This window comes from Podarcis pityusensis (assembly GCF_964106645.2).
Source record: "Podarcis pityusensis genome assembly, chromosome: 8".
NCBI lineage: Eukaryota > Metazoa > Chordata > Lepidosauria > Squamata > Lacertidae > Podarcis > Podarcis pityusensis.
The window spans coordinates 86,548,398-86,573,261 of NC_138033.1; the positions used below are offsets into that span (position 1 = coordinate 86,548,398).

The following is a 24,864-nucleotide window of genomic DNA, read 5'->3' on the forward strand; positions in this document are numbered from 1 at the left end:
ATTCTGGTGGGTGGTAGGGTAAGGTTACCAAAATTTTTTCAATGAATCTGGGGACATTTTCCAACTTCAATGGATTTTGTATGGGGACTGGTTTGTAAATCCGGGGACTGTCCCTGGGAAATGGGGACGTCTGGTAACCTTACGGTAGGGGGTTCTACGGCACAAGGTGAATCCTCCTTCCCCTGAGCACTGGTGGGTGGTAAGGAAATTTTATCAAGAAAGATGCATTAGTGGGCGGTAGGTATAAAAAGGTTAACTACCCAGTCCTAGACTTTCTCTGCATGTATTTTTACCTTTCCCCCACACAGTCTTTTGGGCTGTCCCATTGTCCTAGCCCCAGTTTGAAGTAGGTCTTTGACACTTGCTTTTCTGGCTTGTAATTAGGATCCTATGTCAGGTGCAGGAAGCTAATTAAGATGCCCTACCATGAGCAAGATAGATATCCTGATTGGGGAATATGAAACGGCAGCACAGCCATCTGTGGCTCTGTCTCTGCTCTCTAGTGTAGGTATCTAATATTACCTTGCTGGCAGAATCAATACATGTGCTTCTTCATGCAAAACTAATATACTTGTCTCTGCAATTAGTTGACTTTCCAATTTGTTTTGTGCTGCAACAGACTAACACAAATATCTCTTTGGAAACAGTTCCTTTGTGTTACCTTGTTCCAGCCTTCCAGATAGTGATGGAACCCAACTTTCATCAGCCCTAACAAATGTGTCCAGGGAGAGTCAGCATGATGTAGTGGTTATTAGAGAGTCTTGGACAGAGCAGAATTCAAAGATCACCTTGGTCATGAAGGTCACTAGGTGACATGGGCTTTAGTCACTGTGTCTCAGCTTAACCAACATCACAAGGTTGCTTTGTGGATAAAATGAGAGCTATGAGCACCACCATCTTGAAGTGCTTACAAGAGCCCAAAAGACAGTACCATATAGAGGAAGTTTGGAAATCATTTTGACCAGGGCTCCTTGACTTCCCCCTCTGCCTTCTGAGGTTGCAATTCATGCAGAATTTTTTGTGAAACAACCTATCCCTGCCTCACATGTTGAAGTATTTGACACGGATGAGACAAAGATACCTTTCCCATGAGGAAACTCCCACACATTTTATAATGAGGGGGGAAATGAACTGACAAGGACAACTCGACCCATCTGTGCTGAGCTATGTTGGCATTTTCATTTTTGGAATCAGCCGGGCAAATTGCCAACTAATTTCTGATAGCTGAACAGCACTTTTCTCTCTTGGATGGTGACCCCTGTATGTCAAATAAGTAGTTGGGATGGCAAAGTCTTAGTTGCATTTTTAACATAAAAACCCATTTAGGGATAGCAGCAGACATACAATAGCACTTGGTCAAAATAAATTTTACATGTGTCACAAGCTCATTTGCTCAGAACTGCCCTTCTCCCTCTGCAGCACCACCTCCCAATCCAAACCTACATCTTATACAACCACATTTTAGTACAAAACCAGCAGTTACAAAGCCTGTTACTTCCCAACTGGTAAGAAACGCCTAATCAGCAGGCCAGTCTTTCTGCAGGCAACCCTGGCTTCGTTTTAAAGGAGTGATGAAGCTAAGAAAACCCAGCCTATGTAGTTTGGGGTTTTCTACCCAGCTGCAAGACAAGACCCTGTTTGGTCAACAACATGAATCTGTGCAGAAGACCCAGCTGCCCTCCGCTGCCCCCACTAGGTGTTAGCTCTGGCACAGCAGCTCTTGTGGAAAGGGGGGAGGTACCTCATAACAAGGTTACATGATATCACCTTTTTAATTGCCTTTACAGAGGGGATGCAGTCCAGCTTGCTGCCCACAGGTGTGCCACTGTTACACTACTAGAACTGTGTTATTGTCAGAGGGAGCTGGGAAATTTGGACCCTCAGCAGACCTCGGGGCGCTGGTATTTCCAAAATGCCATCTCTCCATCATCGCTGCATGAAGCCAGCAGCCCAGGCTCCTTCGGGTTCCAGGCCACACAGTTCACATCCTGGGAGTGAGCCCGGGCCATGTGGACAGTAAGGGTGAAAGTGGGCTGGTTGGGGTCTGAGTGCAGCTCCTCCTCAAATATTCTGATGGCATCATCTCCACAAGCCGTGGCTAAAGCTCCCGTTAGCTGGCACCTGCAGAGGAGGAAACAAAAAGAATGGACTATGGGCCTGATCTGTGCAAAGGTCCTGTCCCCTATCACATGGAGTGATACAGTCACAGGAAAAGCTTTACCAGTTGACTGGAACAGATTGATTGGTGCCCAGAATGACTTGCAAGCTGCTACACAAGACTTCTCCCCTACCGTGCACACTCACCATGCCACGTCGTAGATGGTTCTTGTGTGGAAGCCAGAAAGGGTGCAGATGCATTTCCAGGTAGGATCTGTGCCATTGCAGACAACACCTGCAACACACAAACAACTCCTTAGGCTGGGCCTGTCTTCTGTGCTTCATAGGCCAAAAGCTTCTTTGCAAAGAGAGGCAACTTGAAGCTCTACAGACCCCACCAATGCTTTTTCACTTCAGAAACTAAAGTGTATGGAAGGAAGCGGTGTCCCCACTGGATGCAGAAGCTGTGAAGTTCCCCATTTACATCCTGGAGCAAGGAGATCCTGACACACTTAAGTCTTGTCTTTGGTCAGCACTTCCACTTAAGTACTAAAACCCTGGAACTGAACTTTTCAAACATCACTTAATTAGCTCTAGATTGCTCCAACTTCCACACAGATTTTCATAACTGCACTCTCTCATGTGATTGGGCAGAATAGGGTTCACTCCTCCCCTCCCATTACAGTTTTTACTCAACAAGGGTTCAGTGATAAGAGCTGAGATGCTTGCCTTCCCTACCCAAACCCCCTTTTCAGATAACTCTTCCATGCTTCAGGCATCTCCACGATCACAAAGACTAGAAGTTAAAGAAGATGAAAGAATACAAAATTGTGTATGTGTGTGTCTGTATTCAGAGAATCTGCATGGAGGTAATATAGCACAGTGGCTAAGATTCTGAGCTGTAAATTTGAACATGAACACACACACACACACCTGTTCAAACATCAACTCCATCACGAACTCATTGAGTCTTGGGCAGGAATCAGTGCTCTCTCTCAGCCCCAGGTTCCCCATATGTAATATAGGGGGAAATAATACTGACTTACAGTGCTACCTCTGGTTACGTACTTGATTTGTTCTGGAGGTCCGTTCTTAACCTGAAATTGTTCTTAACCTGAAGCACCACTTTAGCTAATGGGGCCTCCCGCTGCTGCACACCACCGGAGCACGATTTCTGTTCTCATCCTGAAGCAAAGTTCTTAAACTGAGGTACTATTTCTGGGTTAGCGGAGTCTGTAACCTGAAGCGTCTGTAACCTGAAGCGTATTTAACCCGAGGTACCACTGTACTTCCACACTACCAGCAGCATTTTGTGTCCAAGGAGCATGCCCATTTCTCACTGAGCTATCAGCCTTAGGCTGTTTTCCTAAGGATTTTTTTGTGCATCTGCAAACCTTGGTGCTTCCTGTTTGTGGATGCTGTAGCTTTGTATACTTCAGAACCAGCCCACAGAGCATGGCATTTACTATTGGTATGTGTGGTGGTGGTTGAATTTAGCTATGTAATATGGAACCTGTGGTCCCCTAAGCGTTGCTGGACTACAGCTCCCATCATCCCTGAACATTGGCTTTGCTGACTGCGGGTAATGGGACGCAGAGTCAAACAACATCCTTGACCTAATGAAAAAACAGCAGTGGAAAGCCTAAGAGAGGCTGCACTTCTACACTGCTACCAGTAACAGCTCTTCAGACCCTACAGAAGCCGACTCCTTAGGGTGGCTCAGCTGCCCCAACAACAAAAACTTCAAATCTTAGCTGCCATGGCCCTTGGAAAACTAGGCAGATCCAATTCCTTGAACAGATCCATTCCATCTTTGCAAATGCCACTGACCTTGCTCATTGCCCGGCTTATACTGGCGCCAAATGCGCACTGTCTTGTCATCGCTGCAGGAGGCCAGGCGCTCCCCACTGTGGTCAAAGGCCAGGCTCCACACCGTAGACTCATGCCCTTCTAGGGTGGTAAAACACACCCAGTCGTCCTCTTCCTCCCGGTACAATTTCACAGTGTCATCATAACTCGCTGATGCCAATAGCTGGTAATGGAAAGGAAAAATCACAGGTAAGTGTTGGAACAAAACACCTCTGGAGCAAAACTGAGAGCAGGGCTGTTCAATGAGAGCATGGAGGGGAATGCAGAATGTTGTGTAAGACACAAAGCTCAGCTCCCTGATAATCCCGGAATTTATTTTAAAGCCAAAAGCATGTTTACAGCACTTAGGGTATGGGTAGCCAGTGGTGTGCCTTCTCTTTTAGGTGATGTTGGACTCCCATGCCCATCAATCCCAGTCAGAACAGCCACTGATCATGGATGATGAGAGTTGCAGCTGAGCAACATGGGGGTGGGGGGCAAACCACTTTGGCAATCCGTGCCCTAGGGCAACAAAGATATCAAGGATCCTGCAGTAGTTTCCAGGAGAAACAGATCCACAGAGAAGCAGCAACTTCGAAGAAACAGGAATAGAGACGTAAGCTGTGAAGATGACAAAGCCCCACTGCTGGTGGTCACACCAAGGAGGGTGATGAACAGCCTTTTGCCTGCATCCCTGCTGCAAAGTGGGTGAAGCAAACACTGCAGCCTTTCAGCCCTTGCTGAAAGACCTACACTGGCTCCCTGTACATTTCCGAGCACAATTCCAAGTGTTGGTGCTGACCTTTAAAGCCTTAAATGGCCTCGGTCCTGTATACCTGAAGGAGCGTCTCCACTCCCATCGTTCAGCCCAGACACTGAGGTCCAGCTCCGAGGGCCTCCTAGAGGTTCCCTCACTGCAAGAAGTGAGGTTACAGGGAACCAAGCAGAGGGCCTTCTCAGTAGTGGCGCCCACCCTGTGGAATGCCCTCCCATCAGATGTCAAGGAAATAAAGGTTGGATGCCAACCTCATTTGATCCTTTGCCCCAGGCAGCAAAATATGCTGGGTCAGCCCTTGGAAGGACCGGCTCCTGAGGAGTCTTCTTCCCTCTGCCAGCCAGGCCCTGAGTGGACAGGGCTCCTTGCACAAAGGTCTCTCCCTAATCCACCCTGAGTTGGTGGGGATGACCATCTTCCCACTGTCTGATTTGGGAAGCCCAAGGAGAGCTGCTGCTATGTACTCATTACAATTCCCTGGATACAGTTTTATGGATCAGCCATGTCATTCCTGTCTTACTTCAAATGCCCATGTTGAAATGAATACTCCAGTCCACACACCCCATTAGCATCAAGAGACTGCAGCAACTGAGTGCAAAAATTGCAACACAAGGGTATTCTTGTTCGATTAGGAGGGCTATAAGGCTTCAATGGGAGGGGGCAGGAAGGATAGAAATATAAATGTTTACAGTTTATGACAGGGGGCTATAGAAACACTGCCCTGGTTAGAGACCAGCCATTTGATAGGTCTCCAAGACACCACGCCCCAAGGATACCAGCTGTCTGCCATACAGGAAGGGAACACTCACCTCTTGGTTGGGATGCCAGACAACATGCTTGACATCCTGCGTGTGGGAATTCAAGACACTCATGCACTCGTATTCATCCTCTTCGTCCACTGCAGCACAGAAGAGGGGGGATGTAGGGGAACAGTTTAAGAAACAAGGCACTTCTCAGCAGTGATTTCTGCATTGTAAGGTGTTTGACTAGATGAGCCTTGGGATCATCTCCAACTCTACAATTCTATGATTCCCTCCCATGTCTGTGCTCCAGCCATCATGCATCAAGTATATTCACACACAGTGAAAATCCCAATTCCTTTTGCCCCAGCTTCATCCTCTCAAAACACTTTTGTGGCTCTCACCTTCCCAAACCCAGACAGTTTTGTCTCGGCTGCAAGTGGCCAGAAGGCTGCCAGATGGTGCCCATGACACAGACTTCACCTCATTCTCATGGCCCTCCAGAGTGGCTGCACACTGAAAAGAGAAAAAGGGATATGGGTAAGAGAAGGGTAAAGAGGAAATTGTGTGAAAACCTGACAATGTAGCAGGATGATACACCTGAAAACACAACAAACATTTCCTATTGCTGGGGGCAGCAGAAATTGTGCCTCCAGACAGTGTTGGATTACAAATCCCACTATCTATGAGCATTGGTCATACAGGCTGGGGCTGACAGGAGCTGGAGTCCAGCAAGATCTGAAGGGTTTCTTGCTATGTGTTATGTGTTTGCATGTGTGCATGTATTCAATTGTGACAGATTTTAATCAACTGAAAAGCATGAGAAAAGCAGCAGCAGCAACAAAACCAAAAGGGAGATTCAAGACACCTCAAAATCCTCATGGTTCTTCTTCCAAATGCAGGTGGTAGCATCAAAACTGGCAGAAGCCAGGTAGTTCCCACAGGGGGACCAGGCCACCTTGCGGATAGTTCTCTGGTGTCCCTCACCCAGAACAGACTTGCATACCCAGGTATCACCTGCCAAGAGAGAAAGCCAATTAGGAGCTGTGACACATCTCTGGGTCCACTGGAGAGTCCTTCTCCCTCCTCCTGGCACCTCAGAGGTCACTACATAAACCAAGTTAGAGAGGTGTTTACCTGGTTCAGCTTTACACTGGGATCAGATCCACCTAAACTACCCAGAAAAATCAAGAGCTGCTGTTACCACCACCTGAGTTAAAAAGCATCATGGGGAAAGAGATCTAATAAAGTCCTGCCCACTCAACTCCCCTTTGGCACTGGCACACTCTTTTTTATCATAGCTGTCTTAAGCAGGCCTAGGCACTGATATGGGATGACAGAAATTCATGGCCAATGGCCAAGGGATAGGAGGTCCAAAGATTCCTGACACCTGTCTTTCATCTATAGGTGGGTCACAAGTCTCTCTCTACCCTCCCAGCATAAGATGCAGCAGGGAATCCAGAGTGCAATGAACACTCTTGACCAAAGACTTGGTTGCCTGTTTCTCTCCCCCTACTTTCAAGGAATGACAACAAGGAGAGCAATCTGAACCATGTCTACTCAGTCCCATTGAGGTGAAGTAAATTATGTTAGGATTGCAGTCCAAACTGGCAGACTAGCTCACCTTCTTTCCCCCATATTCGAATGCTACGGTCCCCACCACAGGAAGCTAAGAGACTCCCTGTAGGGTTCCAAGCGAGAAACCAGCATCGGGAATCTGGGTGTGCTGGGATGCGAGACAAAAGTGTCAGGGAATCCTTCATTATAACACCAAACAGTCCCCGCAGAACCTATGAAGCAGCAAAGAATGAGATCAACAAAAAATAAGAATGATTTAAAAACTTGCAATTCAGGCATCTCCTGAACAAGAGTGCCCCAGCATTCTAACATCGATTTGCAACTGCAGAATAAAGCCTTTATTTTATCAAGGTGTGTAATGAAAATCCTCCAGGCATGCAGCCCACGTGCCTTTTGCATTATGCAAGTGTTTTAAAACTGTGATCTGCAAGCTTCACTCCAGTGGGTCACATCATGTCTTCATCCAATAGTAATATTTATTGTTATTGCTTCTTTTATTTCTTTTATTGCATTATGATTTGAATTCTATGGAATATAAACTACAGCGCAATAGAACAATCAATAAAAATGCAATTTAAAAGTATACAGTATCTAGCACAGTGCATTACAATTGCTACAATGGGCAGAAAAATCATTAAAGTAGTCCACTAACATCATCAGCAAGTTTCAAGTGGTCCTTGTGGGGAGGGGCAGAAAGTTTGGTAACTGGTACACTACAGAACTGTGTGTTTGCAGACAAGGGAAGAAACAAGGGAATAAAGGGTTGCGCAGAGCTGCCTGCATCCCAAAGCCCGGGGCGCGCTGAAGAGCGCGCCGCGGGCTTTAGGCAGCTCTCTGCAACCCTTGGGAGCCCAGCGCGACTTCCTGCCGGGCTCCCTAGGCTTGCGGATAGCAGCCTGTTCTGGGGGCTGGGGTCAGGGGAAGCTCGGGAAGCTTTTTTTTCTTTATTCCCCCCCCCCAAAAAAAAACCCTAGGTGCGCCCTATGGGCCGGTGCACCCTATGGGGCGAAAAATATGGTATGTCGGTTTCCTTTTGACTCTGTGCTCACAGGAGGACAAGGGCCACAAGCCTGTAGCTAAGTACTGAAGACCCTGTTTTCCAAAAGCCAAGCCTTTGAAATTGTTGGTATCTCTGTGGGAGTTTTTGTTATGTGAATGGTGCCACCATACCCTCCAACATGTCCCAATGCAAACTGGGATGCATGACCTGTGGGAGAGGAGGGCACCCCAAATTGAGATGTACCAGACAGTTGATGGGTATGTGCCACAGACCTCCTGGGTGGATTTGGTGGACCACTAATTGGGAACACTGCTGTAGAGGGTTAGTTTTATGTGGCTCTCAGAAGCTACATAATTTGAATTAAGGCCTGGTAAAACATTTGTTGAGAATGTCATTCAAAAGGAAAGGAAAAGAATATTCAAATTGAAGAAGAAATATATCACACAATTCAACATTACATTTCTCTGGTTTGATTTAGTATGTAACCTGTTAGCTGTGATTCCTGTATTACAGGAGATTGGAGTAGGTGATAACCAGGGTCACTTCTAACTCTACAATTTTATGAGTTTATTTTTTCCCGCAGCTATATATAATGTGCAGTACCTAAGAACATGCCAGAAATAAACCCCAATTCCTATTGCATTATTTATTAATTTCCAAAATAGACTTCTTAGCAGACCGTTAGATGCAGTCAACATTTATAGAATCAAACCACTGCAGAGGGTGGGGTGGGGGCCAAGAAAAATACACACTTCGAGCTACATCCAAAACCACAGGAGTTAGCTATCCAGCGAAGAAAGATTTGTGTGTGTGTTTGCGTGCGAACCTTGCTGGCTCACAGTGAGATCCCACCGAGTCTGGCATCCTATTTCCCAAAGTGCTCAGCCAGTGCTTCCAGGGAGCCACAAAGTGGGGCATCAGATCAGGACCAACAACCAAACCTTACTGATCACTCCCAGCGTCACTCGTTTCCACAGCCTCTGTACACAACAGTTCATTCACAGCTATCACGTATATGCAGCCATATCTATCTATCCCTACGCCGCACTTCTCCTTCTTGGCCAAAGCAACGCTCAACTTAGCATAGCATCTCACTTCCTACAGCAGATGCCTCTGAGAGCAGTGGCTCTTCTCTTTTATTTTACTTGTGCAGTTTACTATGCAAAGGTATTCTGCCTCTGGACTAGGAAGTTCTATCAGCTGTATGTCTTGGTCATAAAAGAAAAGAGATAAATGGTAGTAACGGACTCTTGCTGCAAGTCTAGTCTGGTAGCTGGATGAGAGAGCCAGAGCGGGGCAGCAGTGTCGGGCCAGGACGGGCATAGGCAAACTCGGCCCTCCAGATGTTTTCGGACTACAACTCCCATCATCCCTGACCACCGGTCCTGTTAGCTAGGGATGATGGGAGTTGTAGTCCAAAACATCTGGAGGGCCGAGTTAGCCTATCCCTGGGCTGGGCTGGGAGAGCAGGGTCCAACTCTTCCCCCTCCTTAGCCATGACGCCCACTGGGTGTGACTTCGGGCCAGCCCACCTCACAGGGTTGTTGTGGGAATTCAAGGGGGAGAAGAACCACGGACCTCCAGCTCCGGCAAACCCTCCCTCAGCAGCCCAAGGAAGAAGCCACCCAGCGCCGCCGCCGCCGCTGCCTCCTACCTGCCTCCGCGCTTCCTCCCCGCTTCCCACAGGGCCCCTCTAGGCGCAGGCGCGCAGGGCAACGCGGGCAGCGCCGCTCCCGCCACAGCGCCCCCTGGAGCCCATCCCTCGCCGCGAGTGTCTGGAGCGGAAGTGGCGACCCCACGCGGAAACTACGATTCCCAGCATGCTTTGCGAGAGTCAGTGTGAGGCGAGAAAGAATGTGTGTGTGAGACACGCACGCAACACAAGGAAGGAAAGATGGACCGCCTCTCTTTACTCAGTTCCTGACCTGGCCCTCCTGCAACTTTCAAAGGAACAAAGTTGTCTTATTTATTTATTTACTTACTTGAAGGAAAAAGAAAAAAAAAATAACTCCTCAAAGCGCTTTACCAAAAGATAAAGGCAAGAAAAAGTCAAGAACAACACCAACAAGTCAGGGCTGAGAAATGCTGAGGTGAATTTTAATCTCTTTCAGTATTTCGCCGCCTTCTCCCCTTCAGGAGGCGCCCGCCCCTCCTCCCGCCTCTGGCGCCGTGACGTCGTGCGCGCAGCCGGCCGGAAGCGGAAGTGGCCGGCGACTGTTGTTTGGTGGCAGCGGGGGGGTCGGGCTGTCGTCGGGCTCGGAGGAGGAGGCGGAGGAGGAAGGCGCCGGCCCCCGCGGAAGGAACGCCAGGCCCGACGGGGCTCAGCGCCCGGGAAGGGAGCCGAGCGGTGCGTGGGGGAGTCCGACCCGCCAGGTCAGGGCGGCGCCCCTTTGTGTCTCCGAGGGGCCCCCGGGGGCAGGATCCGAGGGAGAGCGCCCTCTCTGGGAGGCGCCGGGGCGAAGGAGGGCCCAGGGGTGGGTGGGAGGTGGATCGGGCTCCCCGGGAGGGTCGCAAGTCCAGCGGCCTGGATTTCCGGCTTCCGATGTGTTTTGATAACGGCAACAAAATCACGCCTCCTCTTTGCCACTCACTGAAATGGGGGGGGGGGGAGCCCCGAGTGGATGTTTTCCTGACGTTAAAAAAGATGTCCGAGTTGAGTTCTACTACCCAAAACAAATCCCTGACCGTAGGATTCCTTAGTTCTGGGGGTTGTAGTCAATGCTAGTCCTGCTCAAGAGTAGACCCACTGAAATCAGAGGGCACGAGTAACTCAAGCTCATTGATTTCCACGGACCTAGCGTTGGCGACAACCCTTAGCACCTGACTCCGGGTGGTGAGTCTTGGGGTTCTAAGGAAAAATAAATGAGATTCCACAAGACTGAAGTTTGCCAGCTGTGCCCTAGTCCGTGAAAGCTTCCTCTGTAACAAACTTGTTAAGTCTTTAAGGTACTTTTCGTTGTTCAGAGAGTGAGCAGTTTAAGAAAGGTGAGGGCAGGGTTGTTTCCAAGTTACATGTGTACTTGAAGTATGTGTACCTCGCTCCTCAGCAAAATACAAGTTCCTGAAGAAGGCTATAATGCTCATTAAGATGGTCCCTGGTCTCAGGATTACAATTTAAAAGATACAACACAAAAGGAAAGGGGATTTGGAGGGAGCAGTGGGAGCAAACCAAACTAAAAAAGGCATCTTTGTTCCTTTTTTGGCTGGTGAAAGTATGTACAGGGTTCCTTATGTCAAATGAGAGGATAAACAGAGGAAGGTAAAGCAGAAAGAATACATAGTTACTTATGTTACTTTGACTTGGTTACCATTTAATCAGGTAAATGTCTAATATTATTAAGTAAACTGAATGGTTTCTGTGGAATCTGTTAAATGGACTCAGCTGCTTGAGCTGTGATGGTTTGAGTGATAATTTCCCTTTATCCTTTATTCCAAAATACTTAGATGCGCCTTATGAAAATGTCTAATATCCTCTGACCTCACACAACCTGAATGGCTCTTGTGTGATGCATTCATTGGACTTGCAATAATTAAATGAACAACACAGTGTGGCTATGTCAAAGGCACTAATTGTTCTGCTTAAAAGTTGTGTGTGTGTATGTGTAGATAAACAAAGGTGCCATTTTGACAAAAGTACAAGAGAGGGCCCCTTTGTCTCTCAGCTCTTTTATACGCCATGTTTGATTATCTCCAGCCAGCTGAAATCTACAAACTGTTTTTTGAAAGTGTTCAGTGGGATAATATGCAAGATACGTGTTCCATTTATACTCTGTCTCAGTGGAGCACCCTTGGAACACTAACTGGCTTCACTGTTGTTTAGAAGCAATTTAGTTGGTTGAGGTGCATATGCATAACAAAGGCACAAATCCACTTGCCTAAAAATAAAGAAATGCTATGGGGGGGGGGGGCTACTGCTGCTCCTCATTTCAAGCCATACATTCATACATCATTACAGGAATGTCTAATATCCATGACCAACTCATTGGTTTTACAAATGCTGAATAGGCCATTGCCATTTGACAGGTTGATTTGGTTTGCTAGTATTGTTGTATGAAGTATAAAATGGGAGCCTCAGTAAGTTCTCTTAAAAACACTGCTTTTGTGCAATTTAATCTTGGAACATAATGAGTCTATTATACATGATAGTACTTATAGTTTTACTGAAGTTCTTTTATTAAAAGGACTCATTAGCAAAATTTTTGCCACTTTTGTGAACTCTGGCCCTAATCTCCTTTGGCCTGAGAATTAATGACCACTTTTTAAACCCAGGTTTCTTGGCATTGTGTGCTTGCGGGGTTCAGGGAAACTGCTGTATTTCATCTGCTTAACCATGGGAATCTCCATAGAAATCAGTGAGTCTGCTCACTTGTACCAAAAAAGGAAGAAATGTTGGTCAGACTTGGTCACCTTGAGGCAGCCCTTACCTTGCCACAGGTGAGAGGCTATTTACAAGCCTTGATCTGTTTGTCTTTTTCAGGTTCTTCTGAGTGCAGAAGAGACACTTCATCTGGTGCTCTGTTCTGCCTGCAGCCTTCTGTGAGTCTGCTCCCCCTGACTGGTGCCTAAAGTCATTCGCCACTCACCCATTCCAGAAGATCCCAAGGGCTTCTGTGCATAGTGTGTTTCGTTGGATTTATTTGGCCTAATCTCAGAAAGAGGATCCATGTACACCCCAAGTGGCTCGGTGTTGCCCAGTGGGCGCAGGCGAAGAGGCCAGGATGGGAGTGCCTTGCCAAAGCAGCCAGAAAGGAGCCTGGCTTCTGCATTGCCTGGTGCCCTCTCAATAACTGCCCTGTGTACTGCACTAGCAGAGCCTGCTTGGCTACGGATTCATGGGGGCACTTGTTCTCGCCAGGAGCTGGGAGTTGCTGATGTGCTGGGATATGTAGACCCGGATTTACTTAAAGGTGAGAGTTCATTGTGTATAGTGTGCATTCTTTAAACAGAAATTGGTGTAGGTCGGTTCACGCAGTAGCTGTTCAGTGTAATCTTGTGCTCACCAAGGTGAATTTTGTGTGTGTGATTCCTGGTGTCATATAATAATCAGCTGCCTGTAGAGGAGTTGATTCTTGTTTCATGGTTCTCCTTATTAAATATTTACCAACCCAGAAGTTATGGAGGGATAGGTCCCTGTGGCAATGAAACTTGCTGCCCCACCTACCCCTACATTTTGTGCATTCTTGTTTGCATGTTTACTCAGATGTAAATCCAAATGTCGTCAGAGGAGCTTACTTACAGCTAAACAGGACTGCAGCCAAAGTTGTCTTTTTGTAGAACTAAGTGCTGTCAAAAGGATTCTTTGTATCAATTTTGTTATATTTTAAATGTGCAGTGTTTTTGAGCACTAATCTTGTCAAAATTTAACTGCCAATGTTCCATTCATTGCAGTGGGATAAAGTTATTGCATAAAATTTATATGCCGCTCGATTGTAAATACAAACAAACCTCAAAGTGGTTTACAAAAGTTAGACATGCACTTAAATCATAAATATGTTATTTAGGTTCTGGCTGGATCTTGCAACATACATCCCATGCAATTTCATATTCCCAGCTTTGGCCATAAATGGCAAGAAGCTTGTTACTCCTAAAAAGAATGCACACTGCAACTTCTTGCGGGCTCAAAAAACTTGTTTCTTCAATAATTCCTTTTCCTCCCTCTTACCACCTGCAATGGCCTTTCCCCTGTAACTTAATGTGATGCTTATGTTCTGGAGAGGGCAAGGTCAGACCACACATTAAGCATATAAGAAGAAACCTAACTGAGTTTGCAAACCTTGCCAGTAACCAAACAATTAAGATAGCTTTTTTTACAACCATGTGTGTGGTTAACATTCAACCCAACAATTGGCTGTGTCCCAACAGCTCTCTTCTAGCAGGCAAAGTAGCTTCCTACTGTTAAAATAGGTGCCTTTGAGGACCTTGGTTAGTTATCTTTGCTGCTCCTGTTCTACAACTGCCAAAGCAATTTATTTCATTTACTCACACTGCCTACTATGCCTGAAAATTCCAGAACATCTACAGGGCCAGGCAACCTCTTTGCTTCCAATGGCACCTACCATGTAATCATAGATGGTGGGTTGAAGGCACATGTAGCCTGTGGGTCAGGCATCCCTTCCACCCCTCTCTTTTTCACCCACACCTCATCTCACCATCAGCGGTGAGGAGATGCCATCATGCACCTTTCTGCCACCCAGCTGATTAGCACAGAAATAGCTGAGCAGTATCTCTCAGCTATTCTGGCTAGTTAGTTGGGCAACAGCAGGCATAGGCAAACTCTGCCCTCCAGATGTTTTGGGACTACAACTCCCATCATCCCTAGCTACCAGGACCAGTGGTCAGGGATGATGGGAGTTGTAGTCCCCAAACATCTGGAGGGCCGAGTTTGCCTATGCCTGGGCAACAGGGACGTGGGGAATCAGTGGAAGGAGGACCCCGATACATGTGGGCTTGCCTATATATAACATATATTGTACCACCTGTCTTTTTTCCATAATCTCCATGAAACCTAAGGTTTCCATGATGCATGTTACTTAAACCCTCTCATACCCAACTGAAATGAAGCCTTTGTGTGAATAATTGCAGTGACTCATATTTATCCCTTGTAGAGTATGCCTCTCTCCTTTCTCCCCTCCCTTTGTCTACGCCACTCTCAGTGTTTAGATTGTAAGCGCTTTGGATCTGGGCTGATTTGTTTGCTTTTTTATATCAGTTGCTTTGCGGTAAAGGTAAAAAGGTAAAGGTGACTATTGGGTGTGGCGCTCATTTTGCTTCAGGCTGAGGGAAGCGGTGTTTGTCCACAGACAGCTTTCCGGGTCATGTGGCCAGCATGACTAAGCCGCTTCTGGCACAACGGGACACTGTGACAGGTGCCAGAACACACGGAAACATCACTTCGGTACCTATTTATCTACTTGCACTGGTGTGTTTTCGAACTGCTAGGTTGGCAGAAGCTGGGACAGAGCAACAGGAGCTCACCACCGCCGTGCAGATTTGAACCTCCGAACTTCCAATTGGCAAACCCAAGAGGCTCAGTCGTTTAGACCACAGCACCACCCGCGTTTGCACCTTTTACCTTTTTAACTTTGTTACTTTGCAATGCACTATGAACCAGCAGTAGAGCATGTTCCCAAGGCGCCCTGGAGTGCTCGGGAAGGGCCGAATGATCCTAGACTTCAATCTGGATTGAAGGGCACATGGCTGTTGCATCCTTTTTACACACCCTCCCTGAGGGCAAATGGAGTCCACTGTGTCAGGCGTCACTCTGATGGCCAGAGCGCCATGGAAATGCTCACAAAGCTGCTTGGGGAGGGCACATGAGAAGGACATAACAGCCTTTCGCTGAGGCTGGGGTCCTTCTCGTGCCACCCTCACAAAGCCACGCAGGGCTGGTTTGAGGAGGGCATCGTGAGCAGCGCCCCCTCTCCCAAACTGTCCCCCCCCCACTATGTCCCTGCTATGAACAGTTGGTACATGCCATAGTTCTCTTAATGGGAGCAAGAGGAATTTGAGTTCATATTCAAATGAGGCTGATTCATTCTGGTATTGCTGGTTTTCTGGTATTTAGCTTTATACATCCGGTTTTTGATGGTGCTCATTTTAATGAAGAAGCTGCCCTAAAACAGCCTGTTGTCTTGGGAGGATCTGCATCCAACAGAAAGTCTAGGTAGTTTCTGGGCTCCTTTAGAAATCTCAGAATCCCTGTTTCTTTTTTTTTTAATTGTTTCTAGCTCTTTGCAGAAAGGATGGAAAATGTGAGGAACTTAATGTTTTTTAAATTTTATTTTAAATTTTAATAAAATGGAAATAACTACACTTCTCAGGACTTTTCAGTTTTCACATTTAAGAAGATAAAGCACTGTGGGTTCAGTTTTAAAGACCCCTACAAAGAGGTCTGCAAAAGCAACTAGTCCATGGAAATTCCTCCTTGCCTGCCCTCCCACACATTTGTCTTTTTTGTTAGATTTGTAGCTTTAAAGAAAAAGGAATCCGCTCTCTCCCAGTTGACAAACGCTCCCTTGCCATGTCACCTGGAAGTGACCCTTGCTGCCCAGACAAGTAGTTATTCTAGCCCAATACAGTGGTACCTCGGATTACATACCCTTCAGGTTACATACGCTTCAGGTTACAGACTCCACTAACCCAGAAATATTACCTTGGGTTAAGAACTTTGCTTCAGGATGAGAACAGAAATTGTGCTCCGGCAGCACGGCAGCAGCAGGAGGCTCGATTAGCTAAAGTGGTTCTTCAGGTTAAGAACAGTTTCAGGTTAAGTACGGACCCCCAGAACAAATTAAGTACTTAACCTGAGGTACCACTGTATAAGCTAGAATGAATCTGAGTGATTATCCTTTCCGGAGCGATAGAAGGCTCTTGTTTGGATAAGCAGGTATTGCAGGTGACCAAAAAATTATTTTAAGATGTGTGTGAATTAGGCCAGAATCCATTGTATGGTAAGCCCACAACTTGCACTCACTTTGCTTACATGAACATAACATTATGTGGGTGGGGAGAAATAAATAAACAGAGTGCGCTCAATTCTCTCCTCCATGTATTTTCACTCACTGACACCCCCCCCCCCGTGCACCCGCGGGTTTTCCTTGTTTACCAGGCTCTTCAAAGATCCCAGGAGGGCCCTGGGAGCTTCTCAGGGCCTTTCTGCAACGGTCTCAGAGCCCCTTGTGGTAGCGGACTTTGGATGATTTTGCCTTGGCGCACATACCCCCAGAACCATAAGTGGCTGGCCTACTGTACTGTGAAATGAGTTTCAGAGCCCAGGAGGCTTTTTGTTTACTTCTAAACAGCAGCTCCCTTCTCCCCACTTCATGCAGTATGGCAAACATGAGTTTTGGAATGAGTTTTAAATGATGGCATTGGGGGAGAATGTCAGTTTTTCAGACAGTTGTTCAGTCAAGAATTGAACATGGCTACCACAACCTGTTCAAGCCCAAGTAACACACAGCACCCTCCTGCCTCCTAACCTAGCTTGATCTCCACCTCTTTGTATATTTTGGATCAAGTTATTTGTGTTGGGTATTCCCTTCCCATGTTTTAGAGAACACGCAGCAATCTTGTAAGCTGCAAAAGCAACAAGAAAAACCATTGTTAAACTTATAGAAAATGTCCTTGAGGAAATAGAATGTACGAGGCTTTTGGACTAAAGTCCTTTTGTGGGTCAGAATGGCTGAAATATTAGGTGATCAACATTATAAAATCAATGCAAGCCTAGAAAGAAGTTCCCAACCATGGGGGAAGCTGGAAAAAACATGAGTCTGAGAAGGACATCCTGCTGGAATCCAGTTAGAAGCAGTCTATGATGGAATCTTGCAAGAAACCTATAATAGAGTAACTCTGCTTGTGCCAATGGCAAATAATGTGATTTTAGAGCAGCAAGTTCCCCAAGTTCATTTTATTTGTTATTAATGTAGCCGATCCAAAATTTCTGTAAATTTCTGTAGTGCATCTCCTCTGTCGTTGGATTCTCTCAAAATGATTTTTATTTAAAGCAAGAAGGAACATCTGTGATCCTCAAGGCTGTGGAATATAGCTTGAAAAGTGTGTTGTGTTTTTTGTGAAGCCTTTTATAAATGACTGGATGATATCCCAGTACTTTTATTTCTGTAAAATGTGGTCTGTTTCTGATGGTATAGTGCAAAATGTGCTCTCGCATAACCAATATGCTACTTGTAAAGTGATTGGATATTAAAAGTGCTATATAATAGTCTTTCCCACAAAACCCTGGGAGGTTGGGCACAATTCCCATTTCAAACAAAGGGGACTGATATGTCAGTGATGTATTCAAGGAAAAAGCTGTCTCATTTATCAAATATGTGCTGGACTACGCAGCCATTAAATAAGATCAGATAAGGCTTGTTTGTCCTTTGTTTTGTGGTTGTATCCATTAAATGAAGTCATCACAGAGTAGAACTAATACTGCTTCCACAATTAAACTTTCCCTTCTTTTCCCTATGACTACCTTCACTACTCCAAATCTGATCCAAAGGGTTGAGGGAAGCATCAGAGCTGATTTAGGGGGTGGGAAATGGAGTATGAGGACAAATTATGTTCCATGAGCAGAAGTTATTCAGCTTGCGCAATGACTTTTGGCAATAACCCTTGGTGAGTCTGGAAGAGAGAGGTTCCTTTTTATCCACAGAAGAAAAGGTTTGTCTTTGTTTAAAGCCCACATCAGACTACAATATTTTCACATCCGTGCTCTTATGACAGAGGTGTCAAGTAGTTTGATCAGCATGGCACATAGAACTTGATCCAGCAATATAATACTTCATTAAAATGGTGGCAACTTTTATTTTTGTCTTCAGCATGCCATTGGCAATTCATCATCTTCAGCTAACAAATGCAAAACTGCTTTAAGCTGTATGGACAAGAACAGCCTCACTTCTGCCTCATCATAGATGCAGAATTTATATTGTGTAGATAACGTGGAAAGAATGCCAAGTACCACGTAAATCCTGGCACAGCTACAGACTAATATGTTTAATTCTCAGAAAGCTCCAGGAAGCAGCTCGTCTTAGGAATAGTAAATTACATGTGTGAAACCTAACTTTGAATTCTCTCTCTCTCTCCCCCCTCCCCCCACGCAGAGTACTGCATGAACCCCCAGACAGTGTTGTTGCTTCGGGTTATTGCTGCCTTCTGCTTCTTGGGAATCATATGCAGCCTTTCAGCTTTCCTGTTGGATGTGTTTGGACCAAAGCATCCTGCACTGAAGATCACACGACGTTACGCATTTGCCCACATCCTCACAGGTAATGTTAAAGGGGATTGATCTGCTCCGTTTACTGTGTTGGGCACCTGAAGCTTATGCTTGCAAGCCATGGTTCAAAAAGGGGTTGCCCATGTGGTTGGTTCATAGTTTACTCATGGCCTTCTCTAGACCCATGTGGCTGTTAAATTGTATTCTAGATTGGTTCCTTTGGAGTGCCACCTCTCTCCTTATCCAAACCCTCCTTTTCTATGAACCTCTTGCCTTTTAACCGAACCAAAACACAATTTCATCTGCACATTCTCCCTCTGCTACCCATTCCTATGTCAAGAATAATACATAGGGATTCAAGATGGCCTTAACAGATTGGAGAATGGGCCAAAACTAACAAAATAAATTTTAGTAGGGACAAATGCAAGGTTCTATACTTGGGCATCCTGCCACCCTAGCAGTTCGAAAGCACGTCAAAGTGCAAGTAGATAAATAGGTACCACTCCGTTGGGAAGGTAAACGGCGTTTCCGTGCGCTGCTCTGGTTCACCAGAAGAGGCTTAGTCATGCTGGCCACATGCTGTAGTCATGCTGTATGCCGGCTCCCTCGGCCAGTAAAGCGAGATGAGCACCGCAACCCCAGAGTCGGTCATGACTGGACCTAATGGTCAGGGGTCCCTTTACCTTTACTGATACTTGGGCAAGAATAACCAGCTGCACAAATATACGTTAGGGGACACTTGGCTTGTCAGTAGTACACGTGATAAGGATCTAGGGGTCTTAGTAGACGACAAGCTTAACATGAGTCAACCATGAGATGCAGAAAAAATGCTATTCTAGGCCGCATCAATGGAAGTATAGTGTCCAGCTCATGGGAAGTAATAGTAATGCTATATTCTGTCATCAGACCACATCTGGAGTACTGTGTCTGGTTCTAGGTGCCATAATTTAAGAAGCATATTGGTAATATCTAAAGGGCTGCCCAATGGAAGATGGAGCAAGCCTGTTTTCTCCCGCTCCAGAGGGTAGGACAGGAACCAACGGCTTCAAGTTACAAAAAAGGAGATTCTGACTAAACACCTGGAAGAACGTTATGACAGTAAGAGCTGTTCAAAAGTGGACCAGACTCCCCCAGAAGGCAGTAGACTCTCCTTTGGAGGTTTTTAAGCTGAGGTTGGATAGTCACCTCTTATAGGTGCTTTAGCTGAGATTCCTGCATTACAGGGGGTTGGACTAGATAATAATAATAATAATAATAATAATAATAATAATAATTAATAATAAATTTTATTTATATCCCGCCCTCCCCAGCCAAAGCTGGGCTCAGGGCAGCTAACAACAATCAAAATAATCCAGCATTCTAAAAACATTCATTATAAAATTAATTAAAATCAAATTGATGGCAACCATTAAGCAAAATTCTGTGCAGATTGCCATAGGAGGGGGTCAGGCTGCGCCCTGACCAAAGGCCTGGTGGAACAGCTCTGTCTTGCAGGCCCTGAGGAAAGATGTCAGGTCCCGCAGGGCCCTAGTCTCTTGTGACAGAGCATTCCACCAGATTGGAGCCGCGGCCGAGAAAGCCCTGGCTCTAGTTGAGGCCAGCCTAACCTCTCTGTAGCCTGGGAACTTCAGGATGTTTTTATTTGCAGACCGTAAATTTCTCTGTGGGACATACCAGGAGAGGCGGTCCCGTAGGTACGAGGGTCATAGGCCGTATAGGGCTTTAAAGGTTAAAACCCTTGGGGTTCCTTCCAACTCTACAATTCTATGATTCCTGTGACCTGCCTTCTGCTTATATTACTCTATACAGTGGTATGTACATTGAAGACTATATAAATAGTAATAAAAATATTAGAATAGTTGTAGCAATTAAATACCTTGTTTTGCCTTGAGTTTTACCTTGAGTTCTTTGGTTTGGGACTTAGGAATTTTGCGCAGAAAAATCTCAGATATTGTGCATGCATTACTTAGGCCAGGGCTGGGCAGACCTCAGGTTTGTGAGACCTACTTTGTTTTCTTTTGTCATCCTTTTGTCGTCCCTGAAGTTGTTCTTCAAACCTCACTAACTAGGCAAAGCTCCATTGATGTCCTCTGACATCAGGCAAGAGGGTGGGGCTGAGAAACGAGAACATGCTCAGCCATGGTGGAGTCTGATAAATAGCTTGCATCTTTAAATCTCCATGTCTGTGCATAGAAACAAGAAAATGCACATCCACAAATTCAAATTAGTCAAATGTAAATGTGTTACCATTCTAGGATTATGTGCTACATTACCCATATCCACAAGCTTTTAAGAAGTCGCATTAGAGCCAAACGAATTCCACTGAGCAATGCTTGTGATAAAAATACCTAAATCTAGAATCTGGGGAACAGTTTCTAATTCTTTTCTCTTGCTTCTGCCCTCAGTGCTGCAGTGTGCCACTGTGATCGGGTTTTGTTATTGGGCCTCGGAGCTCATCCTTGCGCAGCAGCAGCAGCACAAAAAGTACCATGGCTCACAAGTGTATGTTACCTTTGCCGTTAGCTTTTACCTGGTGGCTGGAGCTGGTGGGGCCTCCATCCTTGCCACAGCTGCCAACCTACTGCGCCATTACCCAACTGAAGAGGAAGAGCAGGCATTGGAGCTCCTCTCCGAGATGGAAGAGAATGAACCTTATCCAGCAGAATACGAAGTGATCAACCAGTTCCAGCCACCTCCAGCATATACACCATAATGCTACCACTGAACGACTGGGCTGGGGGAAAGAAGGCTTTCTTGTAGCCCAGCTGCAGATCCTAACTGCACACAATCACTTGGGACTGCATTCCCTTGCCTGGAGCCACTCACTGGTGCTTTTCTTTCCCAGGTGGTTCACTCACTTTTATGACCTCCCAGCCAGGAAGAGAACTCACTTTGGAGCTGCAAACTGAAGCTTTGCTCATGCTGTGACTTCCAAAGCAGCCCTATGGGTGATTTTTCTTTCCCAGCCCCTTGCATTTCGTACAGCAAGTGACTCAATGAACTGACTGGTGTGACCCAGCTATAGGTTTGTGCTTTTTTGTGACTCAACAGACTCGACCCAGGCAGTCCAGCTACTTGCACTCACTTGGGTGTCCTCCTGTACAGAGAGGCAAAGCACAGCTACTCCAGGAGAGGTCTTGCCTTGTATGTGAAAGAGATGGCATGTGCAAGCTTGACTTAAGTGTTTGGGAAGAGGGGGGAGGGGTCCACAGTTTTTTTTGCATTGTGATAAGATCTTTCACACTAGTATGCACACTTGTGGTCGTGAGTTCAGCAGTCCTGCACTGTTCATCCACCCACACTCCGAGGCGCTGCCTCTTTGGGGGGGAATGTGACTCTCACTGATATTCACACCTGGGGGCAAAGATGTTCTTCATTTAGCACATCAGAAGGTGGGAATCCTTCTCTATGCACTGGTTTGTGGGGAGGTGACACATTTGGGTTGATTCATGTGCTCTCTGAAAGGCATGGTAAGCTTGCTGCCACCATTGCTTCTTCCTCTCCCACATTCTGCCTCCTGCTACTTAAGAGAAACATTTTGCACTTTATTTGCTGTTCTCGTAGCCCCCATTCCTCCATAGGCATTGGGAAGGGTGGGGGGGGAGGACCAACAAAACTTGGCAGAGCCACCTCCGGGATGTTGCCACTACTAAATATCTCCTGGATGGACTGGGCTACCTTTTGAGGTAAAGGAACAGCACCTTTTAAAGGGTTATCATTCCAGTTGGCACTGGTGTGTGTGTTTGTGTTGGCACATGTGTACATACCTCTGTGCACACTCATGTCCCAGTTTTGGAGAAATAGTATTGGCACCTATTTGTGTATCACAAGACTATATGCAAAATCTGATCCTAGGCTTGATTTTAATTTTTTAATCTATTTTAATTGAAACTATATTTACTTCTGGTTTTTAAGCTCTCTAGCCCAAAAGGCAGTTCTTCCAACTTAAGCCACTGTTTAACTGAGAGGCAGAGATATTCCTGATAGTTGCAGGCAGTGATGCAAGATGGTGCATGATGCTCTGTGTAATGACTGACATCCCCTTTTTCTTTGTGTATTGTAGTGCTTTGAACTAAAATTGCTTTGAATAAGCCAGGAACTTGACCTACTCACTGCAGCTCTTTTTTGATGACTAGGTGGGATGTTATGTTGAACTGAAAAGATGGGAGGGAGTGGATGAAAGAGATGCCTGTTTCAGTTTAAAATAAAAATAAGGGGATGGCACTTTGGAGAACTAAAAGCAAGACCTGCTTTAACTTAGGAAGACAAGAGATTCAACAGTGAAACTTCCATGAAACAGGTTGCCACTCAGGATATGCTGAAGCTATATCCTGAGGACACTCCTGTCTTTCAGATGTCTATCTGATTTCAGTCTGCTAACTTCTCTCTGTCTAGAACTGGTTCATGCAAAAGTAATGTGCAGTGTAGCTGAGATTTTCCTGCTACAAGTATGAAATGTTACACATCACAGTGAGGAGTGACTCCTTTGTGTTATCCTAATCACTTGAAAACGGGGGCTTTAATTGGATTTTGATAAGGTGCTTCCCTCTCTGTGTCCTTCAAAAGATAGAGAAATGGGACTAAATTGTAGAATTTGAAAGAAGTCTGTCTTTAAAAAGCAGTTTGTAGGAGATTAGACAAAGAGTGGTTTTCATTCAGCTCCAGTCCAGTGAATGATGAATGTGCCACTGGTGCATTCTCATTTTGTGTTCTCTTCTTGTTATTGCTCACTGTCTTTACCAGAAGAGGGCCTTCCACATGTCAACAGAGTTGACTCTGTAGCTCCTTTTGTATGTGGTGTGAGCAGAGACTGTCCCTTCCCCCTCTCTCCTCCCCCTCCCCACTGCTGCATATGAGAAAAGAGTTTGGCTGTAAATAGTATGCATAATTTTACTATCTCCACCTAATCTCTAATCTTTGGCTATCGAAGAGATCAGTGGTTGGTCTCGGGAATATTTTGCTGGTCACTCTTGCAGTCTTCTCTTTTTCTGGCCCTGAGAAGGGAAAGCAACACTGGCAGCACCTCCATGTGCCAAAGGGAGTTTGACTTATCTCCAGTATGGAGGTGGCTCCATTCAGCTTGTTTCCACAGAGGGGACTTGACCAAAACTGGTTTCCATGTGTACTTGGTTACTGTGATCATTTTTAGACCTTGAACAACATTCATGAAGCACTGTTGATTAAATCCATCTGTAAAATTCTGAATACCCTTTTCTACCAAAAATAAAATAAGGATGTAAATAGTCTTTTTTTTTGGGGTGTTTATACTGTGGCTGAGAGAAATTACCACATAACTGGGCAATCTTGTTCACCCACACACCACTAGAAAGCATTAACCAAACCTGCCTATTGTTTGCTTGTGTATAAGCTGTCTGTCAGTCACCAAAGGCCACTGCCTTGCATGTGCATCTTAAAAAGCTTTTTTTTTTTTTGACTTTGATGTCAAAACCATTATACTACTGTCCTTTAGCGTGAATTGTTCCTTAGCCAACTTGACAACTTGTCTTGAACTTGGTTGCTTCTAAGGCTAATGCATGACTCCAGAATTAGAATTTCTAGTCTCTCTTATCTATGAAGGCTAGTGATATATGTAGGGGTCTTGCATCACTACTGGAGGGCACTTGGATCTTTGGACGAAGGCAGTTTTAAAGCTGTGGAACTACCTGTGAAAACACCAATATACACACTGCCAAGAGAATGTCTCTATAGCTGCAGATCGACAGATAATCACAAAACAAATGTCTTTGCTATTATGGACATACAGTCTAAATTTTGACTCCAGGAGGTGGGAGAGGTATAGAGTATGTCATGGCTTCTCAGCTGACATGGAAAGGATGGGGATAGAAGTGGTCCTGAATTTGCCAAGACAAGAATGAAATACTTTGTTACAGAGTAGAGCTCTTGTGGATTTTCTTGCACTAAGATCTGGGTGCCTGTGGCTTTGCAAAATGAGAGCAATTACATAGAGTGGTATATTGATTGAAGTTATTTTGACTGTCTTGCCTTGGCCAACTCAAGTTCTCTCACAAGGTACACGTTTTCAGAGCAAAATCTATGCCCCAGAGAGGATGGTAGCATCTCACATCCAAGTATTTTAGATTTGTTTGTTCTC

At 45.6% G+C, this 24,864-nt stretch overlaps 2 protein-coding genes across 5 annotated transcripts; one reads left to right on the top strand and one right to left on the bottom strand.

Annotated features, from left to right (window-relative positions):
- Positions 1-1,291: 1,291 nt before the first annotated feature.
- Positions 1,292-10,123, bottom strand: CIAO1 (cytosolic iron-sulfur assembly component 1). Of its 2 annotated transcripts, none has more exons than XM_081017526.1 (8): positions 10,105-10,123; positions 7,085-7,250; positions 6,329-6,477; positions 5,865-5,976; positions 5,530-5,618; positions 3,928-4,129; positions 2,305-2,392; positions 1,292-2,121 (listed from the first exon to the last, which is right to left on the bottom strand). In XM_081017526.1, exons 2-8 carry the CDS (start codon positions 7,221-7,223, stop codon positions 1,881-1,883), a joined length of 1,020 nt encoding a protein of 339 aa, XP_080873652.1. In that variant the 5' UTR covers positions 7,224-7,250; positions 10,105-10,123; the 3' UTR covers positions 1,292-1,880. The 2 variants fall into 2 exon arrangements, with proteins under 2 accessions (XP_080873652.1, XP_080873651.1); XM_081017525.1 differs by lacking the exon at positions 10,105-10,123 and adding an exon at positions 9,693-9,808.
- On the top strand, positions 10,020-23,998 carry TMEM127 (transmembrane protein 127). 3 transcript variants are annotated; one of them, XM_081017611.1, is made up of 4 exons: positions 10,020-10,128; positions 12,516-12,945; positions 18,640-18,804; positions 21,158-23,998. In XM_081017611.1, exons 2-4 carry the CDS (start codon positions 12,702-12,704, stop codon positions 21,463-21,465), a joined length of 717 nt encoding a protein of 238 aa, XP_080873737.1. In that variant the 5' UTR covers positions 10,020-10,128; positions 12,516-12,701; the 3' UTR covers positions 21,466-23,998. The 3 variants fall into 3 exon arrangements, with proteins under 3 accessions (XP_080873737.1, XP_080873735.1, XP_080873736.1); XM_081017609.1 differs by lacking the exon at positions 10,020-10,128 and adding an exon at positions 10,258-10,385; XM_081017610.1 differs by lacking the exon at positions 10,020-10,128 and adding an exon at positions 10,279-10,411.
- Positions 23,999-24,864: the final 866 nt, after the last annotated feature.

Bases quoted from the DNA above. Each gene is read 5' to 3' on its own strand.
- CIAO1 (XM_081017526.1), bottom strand. From the start codon at position 7,223: ATGAAGGATTCCCTGACACTTTTGTCTCGCATCCCAGCACACCCAGAT. The intron at 6,478-7,084 runs GTGAGCTAGTCT...CTCTCTTGGCAG, and splicing joins TCGAATATGGGGGAAAGAAG to GTGATACCTGGGTATGCAAG. The intron at 4,130-5,529 runs GTGAGTGTTCCC...TTCCATTACCAG, and splicing joins TCTGGCATCCCAACCAAGAG to CTATTGGCATCAGCGAGTTA.
- TMEM127 (XM_081017611.1), top strand. From the start codon at position 12,702: ATGTACACCCCAAGTGGCTCGGTGTTGCCCAGTGGGCGCAGGCGAAGA. The intron at 12,946-18,639 runs GTGAGAGTTCAT...CCCCCCACGCAG, and splicing joins AGACCCGGATTTACTTAAAG to AGTACTGCATGAACCCCCAG. The intron at 18,805-21,157 runs GTAATGTTAAAG...TTCTGCCCTCAG, and splicing joins ATTTGCCCACATCCTCACAG to TGCTGCAGTGTGCCACTGTG.